Source organism: Arachis ipaensis, chromosome B07 (genome assembly GCF_000816755.2).
Source record: "Arachis ipaensis cultivar K30076 chromosome B07, Araip1.1, whole genome shotgun sequence".
Taxonomy (NCBI): domain Eukaryota; kingdom Viridiplantae; phylum Streptophyta; class Magnoliopsida; order Fabales; family Fabaceae; genus Arachis; species Arachis ipaensis.
In genome coordinates this window covers 110,941,777-110,960,142 of record NC_029791.2, presented here as the reverse complement: position 1 = coordinate 110,960,142, position 18,366 = coordinate 110,941,777, and the positions used below count along the sequence as shown (strand labels likewise).

Here is an 18,366-nt window from a genome sequence, read left to right as displayed (position 1 = left end):
ATCAAAGAATGAAGCTTCATCATCTCAATAATATAAGTGAAGGTTTGAGAGATGGGGTTTGGAAAAAAATAAATTAAAAAGAAAGAAAGAAAAAAGGCATAAAGCATGTGATGTTGATACTCTAATGTAATGATCAGAGAGGCACATGCCATATCTATCCAACATTACCACAATCCTTTCCTCCATTCTTTTTAACCTTTTTCATTCGATATTTTTGCTTTAATTTTCTTCCTGAATAACCCCACAGCCTGTGGTCCAGCATGCCCTTATCTTATCACATTTCATTCATTCAATCCCCTATCTATTTCACAAACTTGGTCACATCAAGCTTTAATCTCAGTTCTTTTTTAATTGTTTTCAAATCACTGAAGCAATTTGAAAGGATCTCTATCTCTATCTCACTTACACTTCCCAAATCGCACTACAAAGATTCCAATGACAACCCAATCTAATGACCAACTAACTTGCTAAGTCTCCTTTTTCCCCATCTTAATAAGCATAATAGGTAGCTAGGTAGACCCAACAGCCCAATACCAATAGTTAAGTTTTAGCTTTCTTTCTTTATATGTATCCCCCATACTCTTAGCTGTAATACCCCATCACCATTCTCCATTCTTCATTCTCCCCTTCTCTTAATAAGTTCTCAATTGCTTATTAACAATAATAATATGCGATAATGCCATCGGTGCATTCAAGCCCATGTTACCCAATGGAAAACCCAGCACTAGCATCCCTTCTCCGCCACACGACGGGCGCGGCGGAGAAGCGGAACAAATTCTCCACCGGGGGGCTCTTAAAGATGTTCAAGCTCTTCCCGATGCTGACGTCAGGTTGCAAAATGGTGGCACTGTTGGGAAGACCCCGTAAGCCTATGCTAAAGGACAGCGCAACAACGGGGACAATTTTCGGTTACCGGAAAGGGAGGGTGAGCCTTGCAATACAAGAGGACACGCGGCAAATGCCCATGTTCTTGATCGAGCTTCCCATGCTCACGAGCGCTCTCAACAAGGAGATGGCTTCGGACATAGTTCGCATCGCGCTGGAGAGCGAGACCAAGACCAACAAGAAGAAGCTTCTGGAAGAGTTTGTGTGGGCGGTGTACTGCAATGGAAGGAAAGTAGGGTACTCTATCAGGAGGAAGCAGCTCAGCGATGATGAGTTGCATGTTATGCAGCATCTTCGAGGAGTTTCCATGGGTGCAGGGGTGCTTCCTTCCTCTAATAACAATGACAAGGATAATAGTTTGGATGGTGAAATGACTTATATGAGAGCCCGCTTTGAGAGAGTCGTTGGTTCTAAGGATTCTGAAGCTTTGTATATGATTAATCCAGATGGTGCTCAAGGACCTGAGTTTAGTATCTTCTTTGTTAGAGCTCACTAATCATACTTATTATTATTAATTAATTTCCTTATAATATAATAATAACTTGTATGTATGTATCAATTTCCCTACTCTATATATGTTACTTCTTATTGCTTTCACTATGCACTCCCTGTCTTCCTCTGCGAATTATTTCGTCTCCTTTCACTATATGTATTTTTGTGTATGTTTTGTTATGACTCCATGAAGACTCTAGATAGATGTTATCTTTGAGATTACCCTAAAAGACTTTAACGGCTGTGTTACACTTATAGTATAAAAGAATTATCGATCTGGCCCAATCATGTAATTAGATATTTACAAACATTAAGTAACAGATAAGTTATTCAAAATAGCCGTCTCTGGCTCTCCTTCCCCAAAGTTCTGAAGAAAGAAGAAGAAGCTAGGGTACATATAGTAAACAGTAAACATACGTCATTGTCGTACAACTCAACAGCGCACATTAATCATGGGGACAAAGGTAGGTATTTGATGTATTCTTTTGTGTATCCTGCAATCTGAGGGTACAAGAAACTGACGCACCGTTTCCACAATTAGTATTGCTGTTGCTGACTTGCTGGTGCTACGGATAAGCGGGTGAAAATCACATCAAACCAATACTCTCTCTCCAACTAAGCAATTCTATATACAGCTAGAAAATTCTAATGAAAATCATGGGGTGCTTCAATGATGCCAAGTGATCATTATTGTAATCGAAATCATTTCTTTTTTAGGTAAAACAAATTCATTTCCTAAAAAGTAACATAAATTTTTGTAACAAATTAAATCACTAGAAAAAAAATTGTTTCTATGGTATTTTTTCCGACAGGTCAAAAACTAATATGTCGTAGATTGAAATTCCATTTAAAAGTTTGTTGTTAGTCAATAAATTGTTACGTATACAAAATTTGAACTGTGACACTTATTTAAGTGGACTAATGAATTAATTACATAAAATAATATATAACATACTTTATTAGATATATATCACAGTAATTAGGCCCATTCCTATAAAAGAAATGTTTGATAGATTAATTAATAGAAATGGGGCAAACTTTTTTTTGGGTCGTGATTAGGGACAGGCGGTCCCAACCCAAACACAAACGGACAAAGAGAAGGAAGAGCATTACAGACAATCTCTAACAAAGTAGAACCCGTCTTGCTCTCATAATCTCTCAGTCAAACCTACACCTATCTTGCAACCGAGGCTTGGGTCAGATGGAAACTTTGTTTACCTCACTTGGAGCTGCATTGAGTTCAAATCCTCATGGAGATTTAGAATCATGCTAATAGAGTAATAGTAGAGGTGGGTGTGTGAGTTGGTGTGTGTTGTATAAGACAAAAAAAAAAACCTACACTTATCTTGCTTTATTGGAGGCGATGGGACGATTGAATAGGAACTGGAGCATCAGCCCTCCTCTAGAGGTTATCGTGGAGATAAGGAAGGACCAATGCAAGATCAGGATCAAGAATTGACATGCAGGAGTGGCAGGCAGTATACATCAACAGCAGAGTCGCAGGGAGAGACAACATGAAGACCGTGAAAGCCAGTGACCGGGGCTCACCCATCTGTCGGGGATTTGGTGGCAGAATTAAGATTGTCTCCAACAAAAGATTGTCTCTGGTATCATTAATCAACTAATTATGGAAAATCAACAAGCCAGAGGAGCAAATTTGCAGAGCCATATGGAGGAGTTTGAGGTGTATGGAATTCTCGTGTTGGTTGGTTCGAGTCGAACTAAAATAGAAATTGGTGCGTCGTTGAGATTCGTCTGTCTCTGGCCAGCATTCTTCTTGTCACTGATTCGTCTGCTTCAGAGCCTCAGTGCCCATCTGATTCAGGGTTTCTCCACTCAAGTCCGGAAGGGGCTACAACAATCTACCGACGTCTTTATGGAATGCGAGCGACGCCGCTAACCCCTGATACAACTCCGCAATGGAAGAAGTAGGATGTTGGCAAATTCATGTTTTTTCGTTGTAACCTTTCAATCAGAGTTCATCGTTAGTTAGGGGGAGTACAGCATAGCGGGCGAGAGCCATCCTTTCCTGAAGAGGGCATCTCCTGTTTTCAGCCTTTGCCATCTTCGATAGGTAGTAGAGACTTGAGAGATTAGGTGAGGGAGAGTTATTTTGAATTTCATTGTAGGAGAGTTGGAGCATGGAGAATCATAGAGAGAACAGGGAAGGATTAGATGTGTTCTGGGGGTTGGGTCGGGCTTGTCCGACCCATACTCAGTCCAAAAAAAACCACACCTACCGCAGCTAGCAGCTACCTCTAATTCAGACTGTGATTTCGTGAAACCCTTCAACAACTTTGGGAATGTTTGGCAAATACGTTGTGTTGGAAGGAAAAAGCACGTTTCAGTTTCTTGAAAGTTTCAATTTTTGGTTTGCCTAATTTTTCTCTTTATAAACGCAGAAGTGATTTTGCACTTGAAACCACGTTTACAAAGAGTAACAACTTTTAGCTTCTGTGTGTCACTAACGGCTTTTAGCCATTGACACTTAACATTTATTTTTTTACCAACTTTATCCTTTATACATATTATTGTATTATTTATGAAATTCTCATTATTTTTCTATTTTTATTTTTTATTAACTTTTTGTTTGATATTATACATTTTTATAATTGTGATTTTTATGTATTATATTATTATCTTTTTTTTCAACTGTTTGTTTGATATTATACACTTTTATAATTGTGATTTTTGTGTATTATGTTTGTTATTATTTTTTTATAATATGATTATTGATTCTGTTAGGTAAAGTAAATTAAACAAAAAATTAACTGTAAATAATAATAATAAAAAAAAATTATAGCATACTAAAAAAAGAGTACTAAAAATACTAAAAATATATTATATAAAAAATATCAAAAAAAAATATAAAAAAATTAAACATGCATAAAAAATAACATTATAATTTAATGTCATGTCTTTTTTAGTAATTATCTATCTAAAAGTGATTTTAACTAATATTATCCAAATAATATTTATTTTATCAAAATCAATTTTGGTATAGAGATGTCAAACATAAATCATGTTGATACAAACTTACTTCTATCCAAAATCAATTCTATAAAATCACTTTCATTCAAACTCTAGTTTGACAAATGACAATCCAAACACACACTTTCAAGTTCAACATTCTACAACTTCTCCCTCCAATAGAGGCGTACACTTTCGCCCCCAATCCACACAATTCTATTTTGCTATCTGTTCTGAGGGTTACCTGAAACGCTGGTTTGGGCCTAAACGTGAGGCCAGATCCTTTTGTATGGCAGTGTCCAACTTGTTGATGTCGAGGTACCATCTGTCTGAGTTCCTCGTGAGGAGGTGGGGTGGTACCTGCAAGAGACTCCGATGCTTAAGTTAGTAAGCGTTTTAGGCAGGTTTTCAGTAGACTAGAACGTAAATTATACCTAAGGGGTGTCAATGTATTTATAGTAGAGTCGATAACCACCTTTGTTATGGTAGTTCCATCTTTATTGATGGCTAACCATTCTCTTTTATCTTGGAAGTTTGTTGGGACCTATCTTTTAAGTGAGATAGAGATAGCGAGAGAAATCTACGGAGGCAGTTACCTATTTAGGCAGGTAGAACTAGGCTCCTTCATGGTGTCCAACCTCTTTAAAGAGGTCGGCTATATTGTAGAGGCTGCCTCTTTTGGCGGACCTTTCCTCGTTATTAGGCCTGGCTTTACTTGTTGGGCCATGGTATGAATAGTCTCGAGCTTTCAAGAGGTCGCACTCAAGCAATTTGTGGCCCTTTGTTTTTGTCGTCGGGTATTCTGCTTCCTGAAGGTCAGATTCCCAACGTGATTTCAAAAGTTTAAACATTGCTTCTTTTAATGATGGGCAAATATTGTGCGACAGTTTTTCTTGGGATCCGTGCATGTTTTAAAGAGGAGTTAAGGAGTCATTATTCCCTTTGTCTCTTTGAAAATGCTTCTTCTCTTCTTCCCCTCCTTTTTTATATTTTCTAAAAGCTTTCCATTGTTTGCAAAGAACCTTTCCCTTTCTCTTTGTTATTGCGAAAAAGTTGTTTCTTTTTCTTCCACTATTTACTTTGTGACTCCCTTTCCTCAAGATTTTCCTTGTCTTGTTTTTCTTGAGAGAGCTTCTTTGACGAAGAGAATCGTTCGTGGTATTGTTGTTTGACATGCCCTTTTTCCTTTTTCATCAAGGTTGGTGCCTTTCTTTCTGATGTCCTTGCGTTTGGTCTTCACGAAACTGTTATAGTAGTGTTGATAGTGGATGTTTTGTTATTGATGCTTGGTTTTTAGTGTTTCTTTGTTGCTTCTTCGAAACTTTTCTTCTACTTATCTTTGTAAGAAAGCCTCTTTCTGAAATGCTTTTGCTGTTGATTAGTTTCTTGCTTACGTTTCTAAAAACCGTTTTGTTCATTGTGTTGGTATTGCTCCTAATCGTGTCGTTACTATACAATGGTGCCACCCCTAATAGTATAGTAGGGACACCATTTTAATGTGCATTGTGTGTAGAAGATTTTTGAAAGTTGCCTTTTTTGGTTTTGCAGGAATTTTTCCGGCTTCTTTTGACGATGTCCGAGCTCTTTTAGTAACGATCTCATCATTTTTATTTATAGGTTTAGCCTTTATATCGCGTTCTGTTGTCCTTAACATGTCGACCAAAGTTCTCCCTAGCCTTTTAACTTGGGTAGATATCACCGTCCTTTCTTGTGTTGTAGTAGTTGATAGGAAATACTGTGATGCATTCCATAGGCATCATAAAATATGTGAGAATAGAGATGATGAGAGAAATTACGAGTTAGTGGTGCCCAATCTTGAAGAGAGAATTTTCTTTCCCCCTTTGAGCGAGTCAGAGTGCCCTTTTTTATGCCTATGATTATTTTTTCACCAAGTTAGGCATTTCTCTCCCTTTTACCGACTTTGAGACAAACATCTTTTGGGCTTGCAACGTTCCCCTTTCCTAGCTTCACCCAAACTCCTGGGATTTCTTAAAAATTATCCAACTTTTATGTCAGAAACTCGATGTCCGACCTTTCAGTAAGCTTTTCTTTTACTTGTTTGTTTTGACCAAACCCGAGACATTAAAAGGGAAGGCTTCTTGGTTTTCTTTCCGCGCCGTCCAGGGTAGGAAAGTCTTCTCCATTTTTGACGAATTCTTTCATGACTTCAAAAATTATTTCCTTAAAATTCAAGCTATGGAGGGTGCCCGACCTTTCTTTTTAGATGAGAATGATAAGCCTGCCTTTCTCCTATATTGGCAAGAAGAACCTGTAGTAGCCAAATATATTGTAGATAACCTAGATGAGGTTGAAAAGTGTTTCGTGAACGTGTTGCAGAGTGTTGGGGCCGAGTTCCTCACTTGGACACAAAAAGGTACTTAGGGGACCCCGGTCAACTCCGGTCCGAGCTAGGTAGTTTCCCGACCTCTTGGCTTTTATGACTTCTCATTTTGTATTTTTGTTGTTTTGATGTATTTTGTGTTTTTTTTCAGAGACCGTGGCTTCCAAGACCTCCCGGGGGTGCATCCTCCCGTCCTTCTCCAAAGAAAATGGACTCTGGTCCTACTACTCAGAAGAACCTCATTGCCACCCCCCTCTGTTCGCCTAATTCCTTCCGACCCGACTTTGGAGAGTTCGGGTACCCCGTCTTCAACATCGCCTTCAGGACCTCCTCCCAAAAAATAAAAAATGGCTGGGGGGCCAAGCATCAACGATAAGGACTTTGACGGGTTTGCCTAGAGGAAGAAGAATATTTTGCCCCATAGCGAAATAGCCATGGATGACGTGGGTATTCAGAATCATCTCAGCTACATGGCCCGTAATGGCATTCAGATGGTGGAGGTGTGCACTACTTTAGCTAAGGAACTGAGGAAAACTTCTATCCATGCCACTCAGGCTTTCCTTGACTCCTCCCAAGCTGAAGTGGAAAGGATGAAGGATTTGAAGGTGGAGCAAGAGGAGGAGAACGCCAAACTGAAATCCGACTTGGAAAAAGCTTGTTCTCGGGCGGTAAAGGCTGAGGCTACGCCGTTAATGGCTGAGGGGTTAAAAAGAGAGCCGAAGAGAGTTATACTCGGACTTATGGGGAGCTGATTGAACTCCGGGAGGAGTTGAAAATTTCCCAGAAAGAGCATGCCGACCTCCAGGAATATGTGATCGAGGGGATGAATGAGATGTTTAAAAATTTAAAGGCTCAAGTTCAAGTCCTTGCCCCTGACTTAGATCTCTCCTTGTTGAGCATGGACAACATTGTTGTTGACGAAAAGATCATGCCTGCTCCTGAGGAAGAAGATGAAGAGCCTCCTCTTAACCCGAAGATTTTTGCTCCCTAGGTAGGTCAAGCTCCTATATCTTCCGAGGTCCAACCCAAGGTCGTTAATGTGGAGACATCTTCTTCACCTTCTGATGCTATGCCGGCTGTGCCGGTTTCCATGCTCCCCCCTGACTCTTCCTATTAGAGGGAAAGATGTTGAGACTAGTGAATAGCTCAATCCGCTTGTTGGAGAGACTTCTTAAAATTCCCTTTAGTTTGGTTTGGGGTATTTGGAATGACCCGACTTGTGGGTCTTATGATACTTTATTTTTGTAATAGTTAGTGGCCTTGAACACTTTATTTTTTCTATGGTTACTTTTTCCACAACTTTCTGAAGTAGTATCCAAGTTACTTTCTTATGCTTCAAAGAACCCTCCTGCTTTTTTAAAAGAATAAAGCTAGGTTCTTTAGGTTGAGTGTAGTTTGTTTGATTTTGAATCTTAGCAACTTTGTTAAGTAATAAATTCGTTTATGAATTTTCTTTCCTAGTGCCGACTTCGAGTAGTCAGTCTTTATTAAGTTACTTCTACAGCTTATTTTTTACCCAACCTACAATTGAGGTCATTTTCTACGAGTTATTTATGTAACTTTTTACACTAATTTGTATCTCATTGCTTCATCTTGCCGACCATTTTAGGTCGAGCAATAATTTTTGCGATTTTTCAAGCTTAAATTAATGTGCTTTTAATAGAAAACCTTTGAAGAAAGAAGTGGGAATATTCATTAATAGTCAAGAAACTCTTTTACATAAACCTACGTACTAGAGGCTTGAGTACCCCTAGCCCTTATGCTGGTGCCTCGTTAAAAACCCTAAAGTCGGGGAAAAAGAGTACACTAATGCACAAGGTTCGCTATCTAGCTATAATACCTTCTTAGGTTACATGCGTGCCAAGACCTCAGGAGTTTCTGCCCTTGGAAGTTGGACACTTTGTAGTAACCTTTGCCTAAGACCTCAACCATTTTGTAAGGTCCCTTCCAATTAGTAGCCAGCTTTCCTTCTCCTGATTTCTATACTCTGATGTCATTTTGAATCAAGATGAGGTCATTAGTGGCGAAGCTCCTTTTGATCTGTTTTAGGGCTTCCTCCCTAATCCGAGCTTTTTCTCGGACTTCTGGGAGAAGATCGAGCCCTTTTCTTTGTGCTTGGATGTTAGTTATTTCATTGTAAAATATGACTCTAGGTGATTCTTCAGCTATTTCTATGGGGATCATGGCTTCCATTCCATAAGCAAGTCCGAAGGGTGACTCTCCTGTTGTGGAATGTGGGGTGGTCCGATATGCCCACAAGACTTGAGGGAGTTTGTCATCCCAAATCCCTTTCGCATCTTATAATCAGCGCTTTAACTTGGCCAATATGACTTTGTTGGCAGTTTCAGCCTGTCCATTGGCCTGGGGTCCTCTACCGATGTGAACTGATGTTTTATCTTTAGGTTGGCCACCAGGTTCCTGAAGGTTGAGTCTATAAATTGAGTTCCATTGTCCGTGGTGATGGAGTAGAGAACTCCAAACTTTGTGAAAATGTTCTTATACAAGAATTTTCGACTTCTCCAGGCGGTGATAGTTGCTAACGACTCTGCTTCGATCTATTTGGTGAAGTAATCGATCCCTACTATGAAGTATTTCACTTGTCCTAGTGCTTGAGGAAATGGTCTGAGCAGATTGATACCCCATTTTGCAAATGACCATGGTGAGGTAATGCTGATAAGTTCTTCAGGAGGCGCAACATGAAAATTGGCATGGTTCTGACAAGGTGGGCACTTCTTAACGAATTCGGCCGCTTTCCTTTGTAAGTTTGGCCAGAAGAAGCCAGCTCGGATCACCTTTTTGGCTAGTGAACGAGCTCCCAAGTGATTTCTACATATGCCATTGTGTACGTCTTCCAAGATTTCCTTTGTATTGGAAGTTGGGACGCACTTCAAGAGGGGGTGTTGAGATCCCTCTTTTATATAGGACATTATGGACCAATGTGTAATTTTGTGCTTCTTTTACGAGCCTTCGGGCCTTTTTTTCATCCTCTGGAAGGATGTCAAATTTAGGATAGTTGACTATGGGGGTCATCTATCCTAAATTTTGATTAGATATTGTCATTACTTCCGAATTGACTCCTTTTGATATTAAAGGTGCTTGTAGAGTCTCCTGAATAAGGCTTCTATTGTTTCCCCCTGGGCTTGGTGCTGGCTAGCTTAGAGAGGGCATCAGCTCGGCCATTGGATTCCCAGGCTATATGTCAGACTTCTCCTTCTAAAAAATGTGTCAATTGTTCTCGGGCTTCATCCAAGTATTTCTTCATAGTAGGATCTTTGGCTTGATAGGTGTCGTTAATCTGTGAAGTTACTACTTGCGAATCACTCAATATTGTCAACCTTTGCAACCCCCACTTCTTTAGTCAGCTTCAAGCCAGCAAGTAAGGTCTCAAACTCTTCTTGATTGTTAGAAGCAGGGACCTCAAACCTTAGTGAGAATTCTATCCGAATTCCTTGGTCACTTTCTAGAATGACACCCGCTCCACTTTCGGCTTTGTTGGATGACTCATCTACATATAGACTCAACGTAGTTGGATCTCCTTGACTTTCGGTGTACTCAACGACAAAGTCAGCAAGATATTGTGATTTAATTACTGTCTGAACTCCATACCTTAGGTTGAACTCAGACAGTTCCACGGCCCATTGTAGCATCCATCCTGCCAGCTCTTTCTTTTGTAAAATATATTTCATTAGTTGATTGGTGCAGAGTTTGATGGTATGAGCCTAGAAATAAGGTTGGAGTCTTCGAGAGGTGAGGATAAGGGCATAAGTAAACTTTTCTATCTTTTTATAGTTTAACTCTGCCCCATGTAAGGCTTTGCTTACAAAGTAGATAGGTTGCTGCCCCTTTTAATCTTCTCAGATTAGGGCTGAAGCTATGGCTCAGCATGCTACAGCCAAGTATAGCACGAGCTCTTCCCCTCCTACAAGTCGAGTAAGTATGGGAGGTTGTCTCATGAATGCTTTGCAGTCCTAAAAGGCCTGCTCGCATTCTAGGGTCCATTCAAATTGTTTCTGTTTTGAGGGTTACCTGAAACAGGGAGGTCAATCTCGGATGATATCTTTAGATCTGGACAGTGCTGCCGCATCCGACTTGTTGACGCAGGAGATACTGCGGGTCCTTGTTCACCGGAGGGGGGTGGTACCTACAAGAGACTCCGATGCTTAAATCAGCATGGGCTTTAGGCAGGATTTTAGTAAAATTAGAGTATGAGTTATACCTGGGTGCTCCAATGTATTTATAGTAGTGTGGAGTGACCTTCATCGAGATAAGTTTGTTATCTTATCTTATCTTTTTGAGGGTGAGATCACCTATCTTTTCGACAGCCGCCTTTTAGTAGGCGGTGAATCTTCTTTCTTGGGCCGTTTCGAGCCTTCGTGGTAATTCATCCAAGCTCTTTCTGAAGAGGTCGGCAGCAGATCAAGTCCCAAAGAGATCGGTCGCTTCGTCTTCGTCCAACTCAGACCTAACAGCTCAGTCCAGGGTATGAACAGTGCCCCTGCTTAAGCTCAGACATTTTCCATGAGATCGTGCTTTTTGAGCCTCGATCTCTTTTGGGGAAGTCGTGCTCAAGCATCTTTATCCGTTCTACTCCTTCGTTCGCTAGTTTTGCATTGTTTTTTAAATACGGAGCGTTTTTTGCCTTCGCTCCTTTATTGCTGCATTTGTTCCTCGAGGGGGTTACCTCCTTGGGAATTTGCACGCACTTTTTAATGCATATTAGGCTTTTAATTCTTTTTTGCCATTCCATTCCCTCGCTTAATTTGAAATTGAAAGGGTTTAGACTTTTGCTTTCAGTTTCTTGCTTTCATCTGTTTCGTTTGCTCAGTGCAAAGAAGCTTCCTTTCGTTCATCTTCTGATTGCCCCAGCACTCCAAGATTGTAGCTTTCTTGGATTTTCGGACTTTTCATCTCTTAGTGGAGATTGTTCGTGGCTTGCTACTTGCTCGTTTGACTTCTACTGCATGTTGGTGCTTTCACTTCACGCCTTTTTGTTTTACATGTTTTATTTATCGTCCTCTGTTGTGCTTTACTCATGCATGTTTTCTTTTTGTGCAAAGTTTTTATCTTTGCTAAGCTTCTTTTTGAAAAAGGTTGAGACTTTCTAGTGATTTTTTGTTTTCCTTTGTTTCTTCAAAGTTGCGATCTTTTTATTTCTATTTGCTTGGGAAATGTAGGTGCTTAGGTTTCTGTCACTACCTCCCGATGTTTACTTTGTTTGAGAAGTCTAGGGTTTTGGTTTTTGCGACATTCCTTTTTTTGTGTTCTGTATTGTTGCCTCCAAAGGGTGCCCCTAGGCTTTTGGTGTTGATTTCTTTGCTTTGTGTGAATCCTGGGGTGCCTTTTGCTGCCATACTTGTTGCTTGTTAGTTGTTTCTTCCTTTTCTGTTGCTGTCCGAGTTGTTTGGTAGTGACCATTTATATTTTCTTACTGTAGGTGTAGTTGCTATATGTCTTCTCATAAGAATATTGTCGAGATGTCCACAAAGGTCCCTGATGGTATGGCCGATTGGTTAGATTCTATAGTCCTGATGTGTGTTATTGTAGCCGACCCAGAATACTGTGAGAAGCTTAGGAAATTTCATAGTATCTGTAGTAGTAGGGATGATGAGAAGAATTATGAGCTGGTATCACCTGATCCTGAGGAGAGAGTTAGTTTCCCTCCCTTATGTCAGGCAGAGCGCCCTTTTTTCTATTCCTATGACTACTTTTTTACCCAGTTAGGTATTTCCCTTCCTTTTACCGAATTTGAGACCGAACTCTTGGGGAACTGTAATGTTTCTCCGTTGCAACTTCACTCGAATTCTTGGGCTTTCATGAAGATCTTCCAGCTGCTGTGTCAGGAGCTGGGCGTCCGACCTTCCTTGTCCCCTTTTTCTTTACCTGTTTGTGTTGACCAAACCTTGGGTGGCCAAGAAGAAGACTTCTTAGATCTCGTTCCGTGCTACCCAGGGGAAGAAAGTGTTTTCAGTGTTCGACGACTCCTTTCGTGATTTTAAGAACTTTTATTTCAAAGTCCGAGCTGTTGATGGTGCTCGACCTTTCTTTCTAGATGAGAACGATGAGCCGACCTTTCCATTATGGTGGCAAAAAGACCCTATAGTCCTCAAGTATCCTTGGGAGAGTTTGGATGAAGTAGAACAGGCTTTTGTGGGTGTTTTAGAAGAGCATTGGGGGGAGCCTCCTCATCTAGATACTAAAAAATTCTTAGGGGATCCCACTCTTCTCCGTTCTGAGCTAGGTAGTGTCTGATCTTATCTTTCATATTAGTTTTCTTTTATTAATTATGATTTTGTCATTATCTACCGTGTGACTATTTTGCTGGCTTCTTTTCAGAGATGGTGTCTTCTTCAGATTCCATGAAGATGTTTCACAAAGCCAAGAAGGCAGTGGCTGCTCAGAACTTGTCCAAGAAGACGTCAGGGGAGAGCTCTTCTCAATTGCCTCTAAAAAAGCTGGCATCCAATCCTCAGGAACCGAGGAAAGTCATCCCGACTCCTAGAGTCCGAACAGTTCCTACTGATTCCCCTTTTTTGACCTCTGGCGCTTCCTCTTCTCCTACTTCAGCCGGCCCTCCTCCCACGAAGCCGAGAACTGTCGGCCCTTATAATCTGGAAGATAAAGAGTTTGATGATGTGGCTTTTGCCACAGAGTTGATCGCTCGTCATGGTAAAGTTCCTTTGGACGATGTCTCCATCCTGCATCATCTTGATTTTATATCCAGCAATAGTATTCGAATGGCCATCTCAGCGCGGCCTTATCTCGGGTTGTTCGGGAGTCCCCTGTCCATGCTACCAAGGCCTTTTTGGAGGAGACTGCTAAAAAAGTATAAGGAGAGCTATACTCAGACCTATGGTGAGCTGTTGGAAATTAAGGAGAGGCTTCAATCTGCCCATGATGATTATGACGAGCTTCAAGGACATATGGTGAGCAGTATGACCATCATGTATGAAAATCTGAAGGCACAGGTTCGGGTTCTTGCTTCCAATGTTGACCTCTCTTTATTCAACATGGATAATGTGGTGGAGGACGGCAAGATTGTGCCTGTCCCAGACGATGATAATGAGGGTCCTCCTCTTGTGCCACCACCTAAGGCTTCCTCAGGTTCTACTACTGCAGTTCCTTCTGCCGAGGTGGTCCCTCTTGATCCTGAGCCTGACCTCGAGATTCTGAATGGGCCAGATGGAGTTGTCAATGTGATGAGCGGATAATTTATACGCTTTTTGGTATTATTTTTACATAGTTTTTTAGTATGTTTTAGTTAATTTTTAGTATAATTTTATTAGTTTTATGAAAAAATCATATTTCTGGACTTCACTATGAGTTTGTGTGTTTTTCTGTGATTTCAGATATTTTTTGGCTGAAATTGAGGGACCTGAGCAAAAATCTGATTTAGAGGTTGAAAAAGGACTGCAGATGCTGTTGGATTCTGACCTCCCTGCACTCGAAATAGATTTTCTGGAGCTACAGAAACCCAATTGGTGCGCTCTCAATTGCTTTGGAAAGTAGACATCTAGGGCTTTCCAGAAATATATAATAGTCCATACTTTGCCCAAGTTTTGATGACGCAAACTGGCGTTCAAACGCCAACTTCCTACCCTATTCTGAAGTTAAACGCTAGAAACAGGTTACAAACCAGAGTTAAATGCCACAAACAGGCTGTAACCTGGTGTTTAACTCCAAGAGAAGCCTCTACACGTGTAAAGCTCAATGCTCAGCTCAAGCACACACCAAGTGGGCTCTGGAAGTGGATTTCTGCACTATCTGCACTTAGTTACTTATTTTCTGTAACCCTAGCTACTAGTTTAGTATAAAAACAACTTTTAGAGACTTACTATGTACCTTATGACATTTTACATGTTTCATATTGTATTTCTGATGGCATGAGTCTCTAAACCCCATGGTTGGGGGTGAGGAGCTCTGCTGTGTTTCGATGAATTAATGCAATTACTACTGTTTTTCATTCAATCACGCTTGTCTTTATTCTAAGATATTCACTCGCACTTCATCCTGATGAATGTGATGATCTGTGATGCTCATCATCATTCTCACTTATGAACACGTACCTGACAACCACCTCCATTCTATCTGCACTAGCTTGAGTGTGTATCTCTTAGCCTCCTGGTTCACGATCAGAGTCTTCGTGGTATAGGCTAGAATTATTGGCGGCCATTCCTGAGATCCGAAAAGTCTAAACTTTGTCTGTGGTATTCCGAGTAGGATCTGGGAAGGGATGACTGTGACGAGCTTCAAACTCGCGAGTGTTGGGCATAGTGACAGACGCAAAAGAATCAATGGATTCTATTCCAACATGAGTGAGAACCGACAGATGATTAGCCGTGCGGTGACAGCGTATTTGGACCATTTTCACTGAGAGGATAGATGGTAGCCATTGACAACAAGTTTTTCTTACTGAAGAATGCAGTGTAGTCATTCTGAAAAGCTTACCAGAAAAGCTTAAAGATCCAGGAAGCTTTATGATACCGTGCACATTAGAGGGTACTTGTACCAAGACAGCTCTATGTAACCTTGGGACAAGTATCAATATAATCCATGCATCCACTATCAGAAAGCTTGGCTTGACTGAAGAGGTCAAACCAACCCGGATATGTCTTCAACTTGCTGATGGCTCCATTAAATATCCATCAGGCATAATTGAGGACATGATTGTCAAGATTGGGCCATTTGCCTTTCCCAGTGACTTTGTAGTACTGGAAATAGAGGAGCACAAGAGTGCAACTCTCATTCTAGGAAGACCCTTCCTAACAACTGAACGAACTCTCATTGATGTCCAAAAAGGGGAAGTGACCCTGAGAGTCAATGAGGATGAGTTCAAGTTAAATGTTGTCAAAGCTATGCAACATCCAGACACATCAAATGACTGCATGAGCGTTGATATTATTGACTCCGTGGTGGAAGAGATCAATATGATTGAGAATCTCGAATCAGAGCTAGAGGACATCTTTAAAGATGTTCAGCCTGATCTGGAGGAACCAGAGGAAATAAAAGAACCTTTGAAAATTCCTCAGAAAGAGGATAAGTCTCCTAAACTCGAGCTCAAACCACTACCACCATCCTTGAAATATGTATTTCTGGGAGAAGGTGACACTTTTTCGGTGATCATAAGCTCTACTTTAAATCCACAGGAAGAGAAAGCACTAATTCAGGTGCTGAGGACACACAAGACAGCTCTTGGGTGGTCCATAAGTGATCTTAAGGGCATTAGCCCAGCAAGATGCATGCACAAGATCCTATTGGAGGATGATGCTAAGCCAATGGTTCAACCACAGAGGCGGCTAAATCCAGCCATGAAGGAGGTGGTGCAGAAAGAGGTCACTAAGTTACTAGAGGCTGGGATTATTTATCCTATTTCTGATAGCCCCTGGGTGAGCCCTGTCCACGTTGTCCCCAAGAAGAGAGGCATGACAGTGGTTCATAATGAAAAGAATGAACTGGTTCCTACAAGAACAGTTACAGGGTGGCATATGTGTATTGACTACAGAAGGCTCAATACAGCTACCAGAAAGGATCATTTTCCTTTACCATTCATAGACCAGATGCTAGAGAGACTAACAGGTCATGAATACTACTATTTTTTGGATGGCTATTCAGGTTACAACTAAATTGCAGTAGATCCTCAGGACCAAGAAAAAACAGCATTCACATGTCCATCTGGAGTATTTGCCTGCAGGAGGATGCCATTTGGTCTGTGTAATGCACCTGCAACCTTTCAGAGGTGCATGCTATCTATTTTCTCTGACATGATAGAGAAATTTCTGGAAGTCTTCATGGATGACTTCTCAGTATTTGGAGACTCATTCGGCTTCTGTCTTGACCATCTAGCACTTGTTCTAAAAAGGTGCCAAGAGACTAACCTAGTTTTAAATTAGGAGAAATGTCACTTTATAGTGACTGAAGGAATTGTCCTTGGGCACAAAATTTTGAACAAGGGAATAGAGGTGGATCAAGCTAAGGTAGAGGTAATTGAAAAATTACCACTACCTGTCAATGTTAAGGCAATCAGAAGCTTTCTGGGGCATGCAGGATTCTATAGGAGGTTTATAAAGGATTTTTCAAAAATTGTAAAACCTCTGAGCAATCTGCTAGCTACTGACACGCCATTTGTCTTTGACACAGAGTGTCTGCAGGCGTTTGAGACTCTGAAAGCTAAGTTGGTCACAGCACCTGTCATTTCTGTACCAGACTGGACATTACCATTCGAATTAATGTGTGATGCCAGTGACCATGCTATTGGTGCAGTATTGGGACAGAGGCATGACAAGCTTCTGCACGTCATTTACTATGCTAGCTGTGTTTTAAATGATGTGCAGAAAAATTACACAACCACAGAAAAGGAATTGCTTGCAGTGGTTTATGCCATTGACAAGTTCAGATCTTACTTAGTAGGATCAAAAGTGATTGTGTACACTGACCATGCTGCTCTAAAATATCTCCTCACAAAGCAGGATTCAAAACCCAGACTCATAAGATGGGTGTTGCTTCTGCAAGAGTTTGATATAGAAATAAGAGACAGAAAAGGGACAAAGAATCAAGTAGCTGATCACCTATCCCGGATAGAACTAGTAGTAGGAGTGTCCCAATATATTGACAGTAAAGTCAAGCTATTGACAATAAAGAAGCGCTTATTGGGAGGCAACCCAATCTTATTTATCTATGTTAATTACTTTTTCATTTCATTTTCCATTATTATTTTATGTTTTCTTTAGGTTGATGATCATGTGGAGTCATAAAAACAGCTGCAGAATTAAAGCAGAATCAAAAACAACATCAAAAATAGCACACCCTGGAGGACAGACTTACTGGCATTTTAACGCCAGAAAGAAGAAACAAGCTGGCGTTTAACGCCAGAAAGAAGCAACAAGATGGCGTTTAACGCCAGAAAGAAGTAACAAGCTGGCGTTTAACGCCAGAACAGAGCACCAAGTTGGCGTTAAATGTCAGAAACAGGCTGCAACCTAGCGTTTAACGCCAGAATTGCACTCTAAGGGCGTTTTGCACGCCTAAATAGAGCAGGGATGAGAAGTCCTTGACCCTCAGGATCTGTAGACCCTACAGGATCCCCACCAACCTCAACTCATTCTCTCTCCCCCAGGATCCCCACCTACCTCACCATTCAAATTCAAACCATTCCCTTCCAAACCCACCAATTCACACACCTCCATCTCCTCCACTTCTTCTTCTACTCCCTTCTATCTTCTTTTGCTCGAGGACGAGAAAATCTTTTAAGTTTGGTATCGAAAAAAAGTGTGGCTTTTTGTTTTTCCATAACCATTTATGGCACCAAGGCAGGAGAAACCTCTAGAAAGAGGAAAAGGAAGGCAGTTGCTTCTACCCCAGAGTCATGAGAGATGGAGAGGTTCATCTCAAGGGTCCATAGTTCAGTGGTAGAGCATTTGACTGCAGATCAAAGAGCCACGAGGGAGGAGCAACAAAGGCAAGGAAGAGACATAGAGAAGCTCAAGAGCACCATTGGTTCTTCAAGAGGAAGAAGAAGCCACCCTCACTAAGGTAGACCCGTTCCTTAATCTCCTTGTCTATTTGTTTTTCTGTTGTTCAATTTATATGCTTTATGTTTTATCTATGTTTGTGTCTTTATTACATGATCATTAGTGTCTAGTGTCTATGTCTTAAAGATATGAATGTCCTATGAATCCATCACC

General features: G+C 40.8%; 1 protein-coding gene across 1 annotated transcript; it reads left to right on the top strand.

The window, feature by feature from the left end:
* On the top strand, positions 78 to 1,557 carry LOC107608138 (protein MIZU-KUSSEI 1). The gene has a single exon (XM_016310021.2). The coding sequence runs from the start codon at positions 677 to 679 to the stop codon at positions 1,379 to 1,381; it is 705 nt and encodes a 234-aa protein (XP_016165507.1). The 5' UTR covers positions 78 to 676; the 3' UTR covers positions 1,382 to 1,557.

Bases quoted from the DNA above. Each gene is read 5' to 3' on its own strand.
- LOC107608138 (XM_016310021.2), top strand. From the start codon at position 677: ATGCCATCGGTGCATTCAAGCCCATGTTACCCAATGGAAAACCCAGCA.